Raw genomic sequence first — 16,534 nt, forward strand, 5'->3', positions numbered from 1 at the left:
CATGGCGGAAAATCGTACAAGGATAGAGTCATAGAAAAGTTCGATTTTAAGGGCATCGGGTACTTTCTGTGTATAAATACAAGGCATCTAAAATGCATACAGTATAGTAATCCAATTAATAAAGCACTTGCACATGGGAGCCAGCATAGATTTCTCCTCGTCTTTAAATCCTGCTTTTTTTTTTTTTTTTTTTTCTTTCTTTCGTTGCGTGAGGTTATGTTTACCAGTGTGATATCCGAGTGCATTATTTGAATACTGTAAATCCACCTTCTTGATACATTTTGGAAATAGTTCTTTTTTCATGGCATTTGAAAGGTATAAACTGTGAATCAAGGTTAACTGCATGCAGTAACGGGCCTTAGAATATTTTGTAATGCGGCAAGGGTTGGTACTTCTGAATTGCGAATTGGCGGTTAATTCGAAATCATGTAATTCGAAGTCCGATTTTTGAGTCCCAACGACTTCGAATTAACGAGGTTTTACTGTACCTATACATACTCTTCCATTTTTCACTAAAACTTGTATGACCGCCCATTATGCTTACTGTCATGTTATCCTTAGCTGACTTCTTTGCTAGACTCAATTTCCTAATAAGTTCCTTCAATTTCTCCTTACTTCCACAGCCATTTCTAACTCTTTTTTTTTCCAACCTGCACCTTCTTTTTAGTCTCATTACTTCTCTGTTATAATATACACTGACTGACAGAGCAAATGCAACACCAAGAAGGAGTGGTTCGAAAGGGATGAAAGTTGGGGAAAAAACAGAGACGCCACGGACGAATAATTGATGTTTATTTCAAACCGATATGCAGGTTACACAATGCGCACGACATCGACTCAGTAGGATGTAGGACCACTGCGAGCGGCGATGCACGCAGAAACACATCGAGGTACAGAGTCAATAAGAGTGCGGATGGTGTCCTGAGGGATGGTTCTCCATTCTCTGTCAACCATTTGCCACAGTTGGTCGTCCGTACGAGGCTGGGGCAGAGTTTGCAAACGGCGTCCAATGAGATCCCACACATGTTCGATTGGTGAGAGATCTGGAGAGTACGCTGACCACGGAAGCATCTGTACACCTCGTAGAGCCTGTTGGGAGATGCGAGCAGTGTGTGGGCGGGCATTATCCTGCTGAAACAGAGCATTGGGCAGCCCCTGAAGGTATGGGAGTGCCACGTAGCGGTGGGCATTTAACGTGCCTTGAATACGCACTAGAGGTGACGTGGAATCATACGCAATAGCGCCCCAAACCATGATGCCGCGTTGTCTAGCGGTAGGGCGTTCCACAGTTACTGCTGGATTTGACCTTTCTCCACGCCGACGCCACACTCGTCTGCGGTGACTATCACTGACAGAACAGAAGCGTGACTCAATCGGAGAACACGACGTTCCGCCATTCCCTCATCCAAGTCGCTCTAGCCCGGCACCATGCCAGGCGTGCACGTCTATGCTGTGGAGTCAATGGTAGTCTTCTGAGCGGACGTCGGGAGTGCAGGCCTCCTTCAACCAATCGACGGGAAATTGTTCTGGTCGATATTGGAACAGCCAGGGTGTCTTGCACATGCTGAAGAATGGCGGTTGACGTGGCGTGCGGGGCTGCCACTGCTTGGCGGCGGATGCGCCGATCCTCGCGTGCTGACGTCACTCGGGCTGCGCCTGGACCCCTCGCACGTGCCACATGTCCCTGCGCCAACCATCTTCGCCACGGGCGCTGCACTGTGGACACATCCCTATGGGTATCGGCTGCGATTTGACGAAGTGACCAACCTGCCCTTCTCAGCCCGATCACCATACCCCTCGTAAAATCGTCTGTCTGCTGGAAATGCCTCCGTTGATGGCGGCCTGGCATTCTTAGCTATACACGTGTCCTGTGGCACACGACAACACGTTCTACAATGACTGTCGGCTGAGAAAACACGGTACGAAGTGGGCCATTCGCCAACGCCGTGTCCCATTTATCGTTCGCTACGTGCGCAGCACAGCGACACATTTCACATCATGAGCATACCTCAGTGACGTCAGTCTACCCTGCAATTGGCATAAAGTTCTGACCACTCCTTCTTGGTGTTGCATTTGCTCTGTCAGTCAGTGTATTTCATTGCATGTGATTGATTATAAGTGGCCACTCTTACATTCCTTCATGTTATTCCTCCGTTTCAAAGAAAAATTAAATCACTTAGGTGTAATCCTATAAATCAATGTAAAAGTATCATTACTAGCCTCAGTGGATAAATCAACTAAGAAAAATCAAATGTTAAGAATGCTGAGAGGCTGAAACAATAACATTGCAAACAAATATGATTTGAAGATTTCAGCTCTGGCCATTCCTTCAATCTCTTATAGTTCAAGCTGAAAAATCACAATTTCTACCATACACAGAATCACTGAGGATAATATGTAATGTGCAATAATTATCTACCTGAAAATAAAACAACAGTAGGGCTGCAACATATTTCAACATATAATTAACTTGAAGGCGTATAACATCCTTGTCCTCTACATCTTCTTTCAATGATGCTCCAAATACAATCAATCATCATAATGATTCAGGCAAATAAATGATTATTCCTGTTGTAACTTGTTAGATGACTCTAATATCCATAATTTCAATTGTGTTTACATCAGTCGTTTCATATAGATGATCCTAACATTTCCTAATTCTACGAGTATATCCTTCACTAAGACATAACTATCATAATCAAATGCTCTTCCTGTGTAAATAAATTGTGTTAGCAGTATAGAGTATACTTCATAGATCTTTTATATCCAGGAACTTCATAAAGATGCAACATGAACTAGCTATGCAGACAACTTTTGCATAAAACAACATTACTATACGCGAACCTTTTCTTGAGCCCTGAGCTCCCTAGTGCTGAATCGGTAGACCTCGGTTATCTCCGACATCCATATTGGCAACCTTTGAAACACAAACTACGAATCGCTTATTCATCGCTGTGCGACATCTGGCGTACATTTTACGAACTAGTACTGTTGTTGTTTACACAGCAAAGCCAAACTATATCATTCATGCTAGTAACAAGATTCGCATCGAGAAATGTTATATAATGTTAAGTAATGTATGTGTGACACAGTTGTTGACGTAAGAGAATAAATGTTTAGAAAGTTCATATCGATCGATCATATTATCGATTCAATTCAGATTTCATTTCCATCCAGTTGGCAGTATAACCGGAACCAGCAGCGCTCCCTCCTTACTCCACATCTCGTAAAAATCGGGCTCAAGAAAAGGTTCACGTATAGTACACTTACTAGTGGGAAACTTTTGAAGACTTAATCACCTGTGTCATTTTCTACCAAGTAAGTACAGTTTCCTACTACTGTAGTAAATTGAATATTGTAACTTTTTGTTTATCTAACCACAAATTATTCTTGAAGACTCTCATAACATAACGTAACATAACATAATATAACATCCATGCTTAATTCAATTCAAAGATCCTTAATTCTTGCTGCAACATATCCATTTTCCTTGCTTAGCCATAGCATCCCTCACCATAGTATTACCACACTTGAATTCTCACTCGAAGATTTGTGTACTGGGTGAGTTGGCCATGTGGCTAGGAGCGCACAGCTGTGAGCTTGCATTCAGGAGATAGTGGGTTGAACCCCATTGTCGGCAGCCCTGAAGATGGTTTTCCATGGTTTACCATTTTCACACCTGGCAAATGCTGGGGCTGTACCTTAATTAAGGCCGCGGCCTCCCCATTTCTAGGCCTTTCCTGTCCCATCGTCGCCATAAGACCTATCTGTGTCGGTGCAACATAACGCAAATAGCAAACAAAAAAAATTTGTGTCCCATATCATATTCAAAACTCGTCCTATATTCTGATGAGTGACTTTTCTAAATCTCTGTTATATTGTATCATCATGAAGACTCTTAATTTTCTCTAATATTCTCTGCCGGTTTTGATGGTCCCTGGCAATTTTCCAGCTAACTCATTTCTGGTTGCTTGCATTTTTCCCCAGTGTACTAAGTTGGGCTCATCAGTTGGTAAATAACACACCTACCAAGATGCATGGCACTTAGCACACTGTGCTGCTGAACTTCAGTAAAGCTATTTTGGAATTAACATGGTCTACAGACTGTTCATGTCGTTTCTTTTGAACATAATAACTGTTAACATCACTAACTCCCTTTGTTGTCCAAACATTTGTATCTGTTGAAAATAAAAGGTAAGGCCAGCAATGCAAGGAATACCATTTCCTTCAGCCACACAGCCATGTATAATTTGCATACCAGGATTCATTAAAACAATGCACTTTGCCTATTCTTTCATATTACCATAGCTGATATACTGGGAGTGTCTCTCCCATTGTCTATGATTTGTATCTTATCAGCAATAGTTCGGTTAGAGAATGACTATAAGTCCTCAATAACACAGCAGCATTCATCCTCACACATAACTGAATCTCCCTTTAGTAACAATAAAGCCATTGCAGGCAGAAGACATGCTCATAACAATCACGACTGAACACTGCAAGCGATTACTGTTAAGTTAGCCTCTCAACTGGGGCAAACACGCGAGCCTATTTGCCAGCATGTTCAGCTCTGTGCTGTTTTACTAAGTGCATTGAATGCACAAGCGTTCCCCAACTGAATTCGAGCTCTGCATGTTTTGCCTCAGCGAGACGGCAAACAGAGAACACTGTCGGCATATCTTAATCATTGCAAGTAACTAATCTCATGTTTTAATCCATATTGAAATCTGTTAATTACAATAATAAAGCTTTATTATAATCCACCTGTTCTTAACGTATTGAACAGGTGGATTATAATAAAGCTTCGTTATTGTAATATCTTAATCGTTTGACAGATGCTGAGCTTTTGTCACTTAAAGTGATATTTATGGGTAAGAGAATTAGGTTTTATTTTTGTTATAATATAGTATACGCTATTAACCGCTCAATTCGGTTTGACATGTAGGTGTATGGACCTACAAAACATAAGCCAGGAGCGGTTAGACGTATACCTGTACAGACTAGGCTAGTGATGTTTTAGATGTACATATGCGTGACATCTGTTCGTTGTCAACGTGAACTTTTAGCATGGCTCGCAGCACAGGGTATCATTCTATGCAGGGGAGTATCTCCTACCATAATGCGGCATTGTGTTGGTGTAAAACGAATTTGTTCCATCAATGTCGATCATTGTAGACAACATGGTGGCGTCCTTGCATGGTCTGTATTTATCTAATACAGCTCTCGAACATATGTTAGGAGAAAATAGTTATGAGAATAATCTGAGTGATAATGAAAGTGTTAGTGATGATGACTATGCACAGCAGGAAATTGTGTGTGTTGTACTTAATGATAGTAATATAAGTGAATGCTCACCCGAGTGGTCATGGACACTTGTTGATTCAAATTTTATTCCAACAAGAAGGTAACTAGGCATTTTTCAATTTGCTTTTGTATGTAGATACAATATCTGCATGATATGAGCTATGTATCCTCTTATTTTAGATAAAACCAGACAAGTCGTTTATAAGTTATAGTATATTTTGTGACAGCATGAAAAAATGTGATATTTTTCTAAAATTTATTACTGCTGTAGTGTACAACTCGGCTAACTTTTAATACTGGCTTGAAGGGTTAAATAAACAATTTATATGCCGTAATATCATGTAGTCATATTCATTGATCTTTCGTTTTAGTTTGTGTTAGCCTGGCTAACACGTCAAACATAGACCCGCCATGCCTGTATGAACCTTGAATGCCTGACAAAAATTTTTTCCATTTTAACAAAAATCCCAAAACACAAATAAGTTCATTTGTCAAAGTGAAAACAGATTTAACAGAAATTCAGATTGGGAAAGTAGAAATCCTAGACACGCTTACATTTTGCAATAAGACTGGAAAGTTATGGGGTTGTCCAGAAAAAGGCAGAAAGCATGCAACAGTATTGGTAGATGAAAGAAGAAAAGAACACAGTGAAAAGATGAAGTACTAGAGAGATCAAAAATCAAGAAAGGAGACCAAAAATAGTTATTTTACATCTTCTATAGATGGCTGAAATCAAGTATAGAAAGAAAGAAAGAAAGAAAGAAAGAAAGAAAGAAAGAAAGAAAGAAAGAAAGAAAAGATAATAACAATTATAATAGTCAGGAAATCATTAGCTATGAAACTAACTTTAATACATAATTATAAGTAGAACAAAATCTGACCATTTTCATAACTCTGCCAAAAAAATCAGTATGTCTTACAACAGTTAATCCAATGCTGGATAACATTTTTTCTTAAATATTGATTCATTAAATTTTAGTTTTCAGTGTTAATTTAATACATAATTAATAATCATATTTTTTGCCCTTGGTTCAATAACTTTTATCTTTAAATTAATTTCATACTCGTGTTTTTCCACCTCCTTCTAGGTATGTTATCCACTTGTCGATCGGCTCCTGGAATGCTTGGAAAGCACTTCTTATACAGATCTTTTGGGTTTAGATGAAGTTATCCTGTGCCAAGAGAACTTCATGTTGCAGGTTTGTTTCTATAAATATTTTGAGATAACTTGAGATAACATATTAGTTCTCATATGGACATGAATTGTAAACTGTTAGAACATGTTATCTGACTCATAGGATTTTGAGTTATAATCATTGTAAAATATCAAAGTCATTATGTTAAAAACAGTGCTGATAGTTGTATTATTATTATCATCATTAGGTTTTTTTTTTTTTTTTTTTTCGTCGTTATGCCCTATTCAGGAGCATGGTTGAACTTGCTTAGCTGATGTGTTGGCCTTCTTTTCCTCCCAAAATCTTTTCATCCTCTCGCTGAGCTTCTTCCTTTGTTCTTCTGTCCAAGTTATAGTAGCTCTGGTGTTGGGTTTGTCTTCAAAGTGGTGATTGTCGATTTTGGTTCTGAATTTACATCTGTCCTGTACAATGTCTTCTGAGATATTGATTTCTTGGAGATCTGTTTCAATTTCACGAAGCCAGCTGTTCTTAGTTTTAGACGAAAGAGCCAGGTTGAGAATTCTTTTAGTTAGCCTGTTAGTGTTCATTCTGATAATGTGTCCATAGAATTTCAATTGTCTTTTCCAAAAAGTGTGATAAATTTTTTCAGAATGACAATATATCTCCTGGGATGATTTTTTTCTCCATATTCCATCTGTACAACCTGGGCCAAAAATTTTCGTAAAATTTTCCTTTCTTGTTTCTCAGTGTCTTTAGTTAAAGATCCGCCACCAATGATTAAGGTTTCTGAGGCATATAACGCTTCAGGTTTGATCACTGTATTATAGTGTCTAAGTTTTGCATTCCGAGATATTGATTTTATTATTATTATTATTATTATTATTATTATTATTATTATTATTATTATTATTATTATTATTATTATTGCATTCCGGCCTTCTAAGGACCATGTTACAATTTCAATTGTTCCCCCTTAGTTGTTCTTTCCTTTTCTTCCAGTATTCTTTCATTGTTTCACTGTGTTTCTTTTTCCTGTCTTCAGTCCACTTTGTGCCTGTTATCCTTTCCTTCCTCCCTTGTAATCCTTCCATTTGTAAGACTTTCTTCCTAAAAATCTTTCTTTCCAATAATTCTTCTTCTCGTATGTTGTTCCTTTCCAGGTCTTTCTTGACTTCTTGAATCCAGGTGGTAGTTGATTTCTTTTCCCAAAGGTACTTGAAGATTCGTTTAGTTAGTCTATTGTCATCCATTCTGTAAATGTGTCCAAGAAATAGCAATCTCCTTTTCCTTATTGTTTCTGATATGTTTTCTACATTCTGGTAAATTTCATTGTTACTTCTTAATTTCCAAAACTCTGCAATTCTTAGAGGACCTAATATTTTCCTTATAATTCTTCTTTCTAATATTTCTAATTTATCAAGCTTGTAGTTCAGTGCTAGACATTCGCTGGCATAAAGGCATTCTGGTTTCACTACTGTGTTGTAGTGCTTTATTTTAAGTTTTCTTGATAAGCACTTTTTGTTGTATTCTTAGTTATACCATATGCTCTTTCCATCTTTTGTATCCTCTCCTCTATAGCAGATTTTTCTAAACCATTTTCTTGAATTGTCTCACCCAAATATTTGAATTTCTTTACCTTTTCTATTTAACCAATATCTGTTACTAAAAACTTTGGGGCACTCTTTATATTCGTCCAAAATTTTGTTTTCTCGGCAGAGATTCTCAACCCTGTCATGTTGGCTGTCTTTTCAAGGAGATTGACTTGCATTACTGCATCTGTAAGGCTTTCTGAAAGTATGGCAAAGTCATCTGCAAATGCTAGGCAATTTATTGCAACACCTTTGTTCTTCTTCCCCAGCATGAGCGGCAATATTTTAGATTCTTTCAGTTTTTCATTCCAAATTCTTACAATTTTTTCCATGACACAATTGAAAAGGAGTGGAGATAGACCATCGCCCTGCCTGACACCTGTATTTATTTTGAAAGGTCCAGATACTTCACCCATAAATTTTACTTTTGAGATAGTGTCTGTAAGTGTTTCACGAATTAGGTTTGCCAATTTAGTTTTAACTCCAAATTCACGGATTACTTTATCTAGGGTTTCCCTATAAACAGAGTCAAAAGCTTTTTTAAAGTCAATAAATGTTACAATTATGTCTTTGGAGTTTATTAATCTGTGTCGAATTATAGATTTCAGGTTGAAAATCTGTTTGGAGCAAGATCTTCCTTCTCTAAATCCACCTTGATATTCACCCAATTGACTGTCCAGTGTCGATTTTACTCTATTTAGTAGTATTGTTGAGAATATCTTGTAAGCAACTGGCAACCTCTGTAGTTGTTGACATCTTGCTTGTTACTCTTCTTGTGTAATGGGTGTATTAGAGCCACTTTCCAATCCTCTGGGATCTTTTCTGTTTCCCAAATTTCTTCAAAGATTATTTGCAGATCTTCTATAATTTTTGATTCAACCCATTTTAAAAGTTCAGCTGTTATGGAGTCTTCCCCACTAGCTTTGTTATTTCTAAGATTTTTTATTGCTTCCTTTATTTCTTCTGCTGTTGGAGGTGAATCAGTTTCTAGATTTTCCTGAATTTCTGAAAATTCTAATTTATGATTTGGCTCAGGGCAGTTCAGCAGGTGTTCGAAGTGTTTTGCCAGAATCTCACAATTCTCGGCATTGTTAAGGCCAATATTACTATTTGCATCTCTGAAGCAAATGCTCCGGGATTGATAACCTTTCAGGTTATTCTTAAAGGTCTGATAGAAATTTTGGGAGTTATTTCTTACAAAATTATTCTCAATTTCTACTAGCTGCGATTTTTCAAAAGATCTTTTAACCTGCCTTATTATTCTTGTTGTTTCCTTTCTTTGTTGTTTAAATAGCTCATAGTGTTCATTCTTTCTGGAACATTTCCATTTTTTCCACATTTTCGTTCTTTCCATAAGTGCTTCCTCACATACGTTATTCCACCATACTTTCTTTTTAGTTTTAACTGATCCAAATACTTTCTTCACTGCACTATTAATCTGTTTAGATAATTCTGGCCATTTGCCATGCTGAGTTATTTTAATTTCTTCCTGAAAGTTTTCTATAGCTGCTTGTGTAATGTTGAGCCTATCTATGTTGTATTTTAATTTTCTCGGCCTTCTTTGATTTCTGCGAGGTAGGAGCTTTAGCTTAATTTTAGAGAGGTAATGATCGGAGTCAAACTCCCCACTTCTTATTACTTTAACATTCATAATTTCCTTAATACTTTTTTGAGAAATAGCTACATGGTCCAACTGAAACTCACCTAACATCGGATTTGGGGACACCCATGTTTTAGCCTTTCTTGGAAGTTTCTTAAAGAAGGTCGACGTTAATTTTAGGTGAAAGGATTTACAGAGATTAATTAGTCTCATGCCATTTTTGTTTGTTCTTTTGTGTGCCGGATATGCCCCTACTGTTTTGCTGAAAACTTTTTCTTTGCTTATCTGTGCATTAAAATCACCTAGTAGAATAATAACATTTGCTTTTGGAATTTTTGACATTTCATCATCTAGAAGACTCCAGAATTCTTCAGTTTTACTTGGGTTCTTGCTATTATCTTCATTTATTGGTGCATGACAGTTAACAAATGTATACTTTTTGTTCTTGCATTTAAGTGTGAGAAGAGATAACCTTTCTGAACTAGATTTGAATTCTATAACATTATCAACTATTGCTTTATGGACATAGAAGGCGGTACCTAGTAGTGGCATTCCTTTCATAATTTTGATTGCTGGTTTACCTTTAAAGATTCTATAATTTTTGGTTTCTGTTACATTCTCATCCATAAACCGTGTCTCTTGAGCTGCTAAGATCTGGATTTCATGTCTATCTAGGAAAATCTCCAGTTCTTTCTGTTTGCCGGTTTTTAGCAAGGAATTTACATTAAGAGTGCCTGCAAAGAATTTCCTCTTAAATTTAAGTCTGAAAGGATTATTATTATTATTATTATTATTATTATTATTATTATTATTATTATTATTATTATTATTATTATTATTATTATTATTATTATTATTATTATTATTATTATTATTATTATTATTATTATTATTATTATTATTAAAACTTATTTAAAACATACTAATCCACATAGGTGTCTCATTAAGATAAAATGTAGCCCAGATGTAATAAACTGTAAAAATAAAGAAGAAAAGAATGACAGAGTGTGCAAACCTGAATGCTTGACCTTAAAATGTTGTATTATAATATAACTTACCATTAGTAGGGTTGGCTGGACATGCTATGAAGTTGTTAGACAGGTACTGAACAGATGTTCAGCTTTGATTGAGGAATGTGTGAAATGGGACATGACATTGTCTCATCTCAAGGTTGTAAACAGTATGTTATTAGTTGTGGTTTCATTTAAAATCTTGTCAGGATCTTTTTTCTGTGCCATAAATATTTTCATGGGTACAGTATTTAACTCTACAGTGTAATTACATTTAAAGATTACGTTCATTCCTTTCTCAATGCCTTGAAAATTGTGGTAATGTTATTGGTTTTACGTCCCACGAACTACTTTTTTATAGTTTTCGGAGACGCTGAGTTGCAAGAATTTAGTCCCGCAGGAGTTCTTTTATGTGCCAGTAAACCTACCGACATGAGGCTGACATATTTGAACACCTTCAAATACCACCGGACAGAGCCTGGATCAAACCTGCCAAGTTGGGGTCAGAAGGCCAGCACCTCATCCATCTGAGCCACTCAGCCCGGCAAAAATTATGGTTATTATTATAAATTTGTTCTGCAAAAGCTGAATATCTGTTGTATTTTATTGCCTTAAAATGTTCTTGGTATCCTTGGGTTAGTGTCCGTCACATGCCACTAGCACATTCCATGATCAAAGCTAAATATCTGTTCAGTACCCCCCCATCCCCGTACAACTTCAATAGCATGACCAGCCAGCCCTTCTAATGGTATGTTATATCTCGAGATGAGAATTATAGGCACTAAAAACAGTTAAAATGGGCAGGCATATAGGCTCTTAAATTAGCCAAAATATGCACTAATGTATAAAATAGGCATGAAAAAATACTTATAATTTAATAACACACTCAATTACTATAAAAGGAATTTACAACAAGCAACTTTTCAATGTTTTCTGGTAACAATCTTGTTCTCCTATCGGGCAGAATGTTTTGTATTGAGAGAAAGATCTCTCAACATCACAGGAAGTGATTGGACAAAACTTCAGTGAAGCCACTTCATCTGGTTTTAGTTCAACTGCTTCATCTACCTCACCTCGTAGAACCCTATCTACTTTTACCGTCGCTTTCCATCATGGATTCTGCTGCAGAACTCTTATAGAACTTTTTTCTGACAGCTGCTGCCTTCTGAGAGGTTCAGTCAAAACTTCCCCTGACTTCTTCCACAACCCTAAATGACTCCACCAGAGGAAAGCCACTCTTCTCCAACTTGGTGATTGCTCCTGGCTGCTTGTTGAAGTTTGAAGATGCTCCAGTTTATGCAGGGGGATATTAGCGCACACCATTGCAATGCACAGGTCTACAGAAAATTGTTGTTGGTTGCTGTTCACAGTGGACTGCTAGAAAAGCTGCATTGACACAGCTTTCTGCAGTCGTGTCAAAAGCATCGCAGTATTTCTATGATGGTTTATTTGGTGTCTTTTCACATTTGATCTGAAAAATAATAAAATTGACTTAAATTACAATGTTCCTTTATCTTAAATTTCTACAGCTGGACTAATTGGCAATCATGCTTAGTATAAACATGCATTTATTTCATAAAAAAGAAAAAAGACTATTAGAGGTGATGTTTCTAGAAGTACAAAACGTTAAAGTAGGAACAAGAGAATTCTTAATTTACATGGAAATATATCCTCAAAAATGTTCAGTTATAATCTGGCAGTTTTCTGCTAAGTTCACCGGGTAAAAAAATAATAAAAATGATGTGAAACGATACCTGAGTAGCGCAGAGGAGAGATCCTTCCTATATGCTTGCCAGGGACTCACCAAGCTGCCCCTACCAGTATAGAAGAATTAAAACGGAGGCGCTATCAATCTCAGATTTGTGAACATTTCTTATGTTGCTATTTGCTGGCTTTGGTCAGCTGGGTCAGCTGTTATGAAGACTATTTTTTGTTGCCTGCAATAGATCCTGCATCATGTGTGCCCACAAGGCTGCCACCCTCGTTGAAAATTAGAAAACCGTGTGATTTGATATTGTCGTAGCATGCGCCCATAACCTTCTTTTTATTACAGTTTAGCAAGACTCTAGATGGGATGCTAGAGCTTACGTCCCCACTCTCTCTTTGCTTGCCTCCCCCCCCCCCCCCCCCCAGCACAACGGTTACTAAGTGGACCTCACCAATCCAGACCAACGGTCTTTTCACTGGCCTGGTCTTGTAAAGACAGTCATTGCAGCCTTGTAAAACAGGCTGTGACATCGTCCAAGCTGTGACGTCGTGTATGTCTAGCCTCTGTGACATCGTCCTAGCTGCACTGCATTGGATCTTCAACCTATGTTTTGTGAAGGCTTACTGGAAGCGTAATAGAGTTCACTAGAGTCTACACATAGCGCTGGTGAAAGTTACTCATGATTTTAAAAAATTACATTTCAGTTGTAGTCTGCTTCTTTGGTGTATTTGTTAACGTGATTAGCCGCCACCCATGGAGGCCCGGGTTCGATTCCCGGCTCTGCCACGAAATTTGAAAAGTGGCACGAGGGCTGGAATGGGGTGCACTCAGCCTTGGGAGGTCAACTGAGTAGAGGTGGGTTCAGTTCCCACCTCAGCCATCCTCGAAGTGGTTTTCCGTGGTTTCCCACTTCTTTTCCAGGAAAATGCCGGGATGGTACTTAACTTAAGGACGCAGCCACTTCCTTCCCTCTTTTGTGCCTGTCCCTTCCAATCTTCCCATGCCTTCACAAGGCCCCTGTTCACCCTGTCTGGGTGAGGTACTAGTCCTCCTCCCCAGTTTTATCCCCCGACCCAAAGTCTCATGCTCCTGGACACGCCCTTGAGACGGTAGAGGTGAGATCCATCGCTGAGTCTGAAGGAAAAACCTATCCTGGAGGCTAAACAGATTAAGAAAGAAAGAAAGGAAGGAAGAAAATATTTCAGTTGTAAATCTCTATTTTTGCAGGAAATGAATCAGAGTTCAAAATACCTATTTTTAATTTTCATGATATAGATGTTGAATTCCCATAGGGAAATGATGAGCCCGACTTAGCACACCAGGGCGAAACGCTGGCAAACAGAAACGAGTTAGCTGAAAAATTTATAATGTCCAATAACGGACCATTTATATTGGTATTTTAATTTTCATCCACTCTGACAAGAGACCACCAGCGTTCTAACTCCTTGTTCGGTATTTAAATGATTATTTTAGCAATATAAATTATTGAAAGTTCAAGATTAATACAGCATTGCAACAAAGCAACTTTCCACAATACATAAATGAATAGGCCTAGAAATGCTACAGTGAAATGCGATCGTAGTTTAGTCACAAAAAGAAAAGGATAAAAGGAACAAAAGAATTTACCTCCTTACAGCAAGCTTGGCAGAAGACTACCCTTCCATCTGTAGTGAAATTGGGATCCCCTGTGATCCACCGTTTCAGCCAGTAGGACTTTGATGATTTTTCTTTGCAATGACAATTTTTTTTTTTAACGTCACGCCGACACAGATAGGTCTTATAGTGATGTTGGGAAGGGAAAGGCCTAGGAGTGGGAAGGAAGTGACCATGGGCTTAATTAAGGTACAGCCCCAGCATTTGCCTTGTGTGAAAATGGGAAACCATGGAAAACCATCTTCAGGGCTGCCGACAGTGGGGATTGAACCCACTATTTCCTGGATGCAAGCATACAGCTGCGCGTCCCTAAGCACACAGCCAACTCGCCCGGTGATTTTTGTTTGGGCATTGCCACAGACATACTTCTTCTTCACAAGAAATCACAACACGTTCTTCTGAAGATAAAGCGTACGCGTACAACAGTTCACATTGAGAAGGACGTAGGCCCTATAAGGGATATAGGTTGATTGGTTCTCGCATATGTCTTAGAAGGTTGGAGGGGTTGAAGGCTTCAAGGTCAAATTGTTCCTTGTTTTTTCTGACTGAAATTTCCCAAGAACTATTTCTGGTGACTTCCGAGAATTCCCATTTTTGTTCATGAGGAAAACAGATCTTGAGAAATGAGAAAATAATTCTGTTGAGCACATCAGTTACAATATAATGCACTGGAAGAAAATCGGCTTCTTTAAAATAGATTCAAAAGGCATTAAATAGGCATATACTCCAAATAGGCACAAACCCCTGAAATAGGCATAATAAAAACAAAATCTAGCGTAAAGGACCCTAAAATTGATTTATATATTATAAAAGCCTACGTTTCTGAACACACGAATAAAGTAGGCAAATAAGCAGATTCCTGTCTCTAGTTATATCATAATACAACATTTTAAGGTCTAGTGTTCAGGTTCACACACACTCTGTCATTCGTTTCTTCTTTATTTTTACAGTTTATTTCATCTGGGCTCCATTTTATCTTGACGACACACCTATGTGGATTAGTATGTTTTAAATAAGTTTTAATCACTGATGTTGGACCTTAGTGTCCAAAAACCGGTTTTGAACAGAACACCTGTGTGCTGATACGACTATTTGATTTTAATAATAATCATAAGATTTTTATATTGAATGTGGATCTGTATGGAAAATGAAACACTCTAATACTGTGCTGAACTAGAAGTTTTAATTTCTTTTCTATATTAATTACGTTAGTAACTGAAAACTTTTAGGTTCAATAGAGTCTTGGAAATCTAAGGCTTCGTTAAATTGTAGCGTTATTTGAATTTTTCTTTTCGCAAATTTAAAGTGATTTTTCTGCAGCATTTCATTCCCTGCTTATTCCTGCCATGTTATCATACTGTGGCTCCCCTCTACTGAGATCACTCACGTTTGTTGTCGTGCCTCAAACTGAAATGTTTTTGAGAAAGAAGACTCTGCGTATTAAAGCAGTTTTATTGCTGGACAACTCAGGTTCACATCCAGATGAACAGGTGGTGGTAGTAGTGATAATTTATTGTTTTAAGAGGAAATACCACTAGGCAACCATCCTCTATTAACACTAATCAGAGAGAAAAAATGGAAGAGATCCAACACTCCGAAAAATGAAAATATCGGCCAAAGGAAGACAAGGGCCACGAAGTGCATGAAAATGAAAAACTCCCTTGGCCTCGAGTCCTCTAATACCGTCATGGTCGGAAAAGACAAGAGTTGACCAAGGTAAGTCAGATAGGATAGATGAAAGTGACGAGACTGGCACAAGTAAGTCAGATGAACAGGAACTAGTATGTGATGGAATTCGTACTTTTTTTTTTTTTCCGCCTAACATAACAAGTTTGATACAACCTATGGATCAGGGCGTTTCAGAATGTCTGAAAGTAAGTATCGGCACCGCTTGCTACATTCACTCCTGGAAGCAACAGAACGTGAGGAAAGCGTCAGATCCTAGACCGGGTCTGTCACACTACCGGGCACGCGGTTGACTTTGTCAACCAGTTACGTTTTCAGTTGTTTACAGGCTTCCAATCGCATAAACATATCATTTAACGGCGTTTTATCTTTTGTTTCAATGTTATTCTCCAAACAAAGCTTAAAACTTGGATTAGTGATTAATATGAATGTACTTAAAATGGATAATCATGAACATGTGAACTAATTCTGATAGGGCATGAATACTTCGCCTATTTAACATGAGTGAAGCAGTAGATACATAATTAAATTAAAATAATGGTCATATTTTAATATTTGCACAATTATACAATGAAATGATAAGTTATAATAGCAAAAAAACTGGATGAAAAATAAACTTTGTTGCTATGTCCAAAAGATCTGTCACAGTTTCCTTCATGACGAGTCCTCATTGGAAAGGTTCATACCTTTGCTGTCACATGTATTACATTTTATAGTGTTCTTTGAATGTTTCTTACATACAAAATTATTACAAGAATCACACTTCATTGTTGTAACATGGTTACCCTGCCGACCACATGGAACTCGTCATCCCCTTTCCCCACCTACCCTCTGCCTTTCAGGCTTGT

At 37.8% G+C, this 16,534-nt stretch overlaps 1 protein-coding gene across 4 annotated transcripts in view; it reads left to right on the plus strand.

Moving 5' to 3' along the window:
- fy (fuzzy planar cell polarity protein-like protein) overlaps positions 1-16,534 on the plus strand; it is a 196,502-nt gene that overhangs the window by 78,826 nt on the left and 101,142 nt on the right. For all 4 annotated transcript variants that reach the window (XM_067153250.2, XM_067153251.2, XM_067153249.2 and 1 more), the window contains exon 4: positions 6,393-6,503. In XM_067153250.2, the coding sequence (XP_067009351.2) occupies positions 6,393-6,503 (111 nt within the window). The remainder of the gene's footprint in view (positions 1-6,392; positions 6,504-16,534) is intronic.

This window comes from Anabrus simplex, chromosome 1 (assembly GCF_040414725.1).
Source record: "Anabrus simplex isolate iqAnaSimp1 chromosome 1, ASM4041472v1, whole genome shotgun sequence".
NCBI classification, from domain to species: Eukaryota; Metazoa; Arthropoda; class Insecta; order Orthoptera; family Tettigoniidae; genus Anabrus; species Anabrus simplex.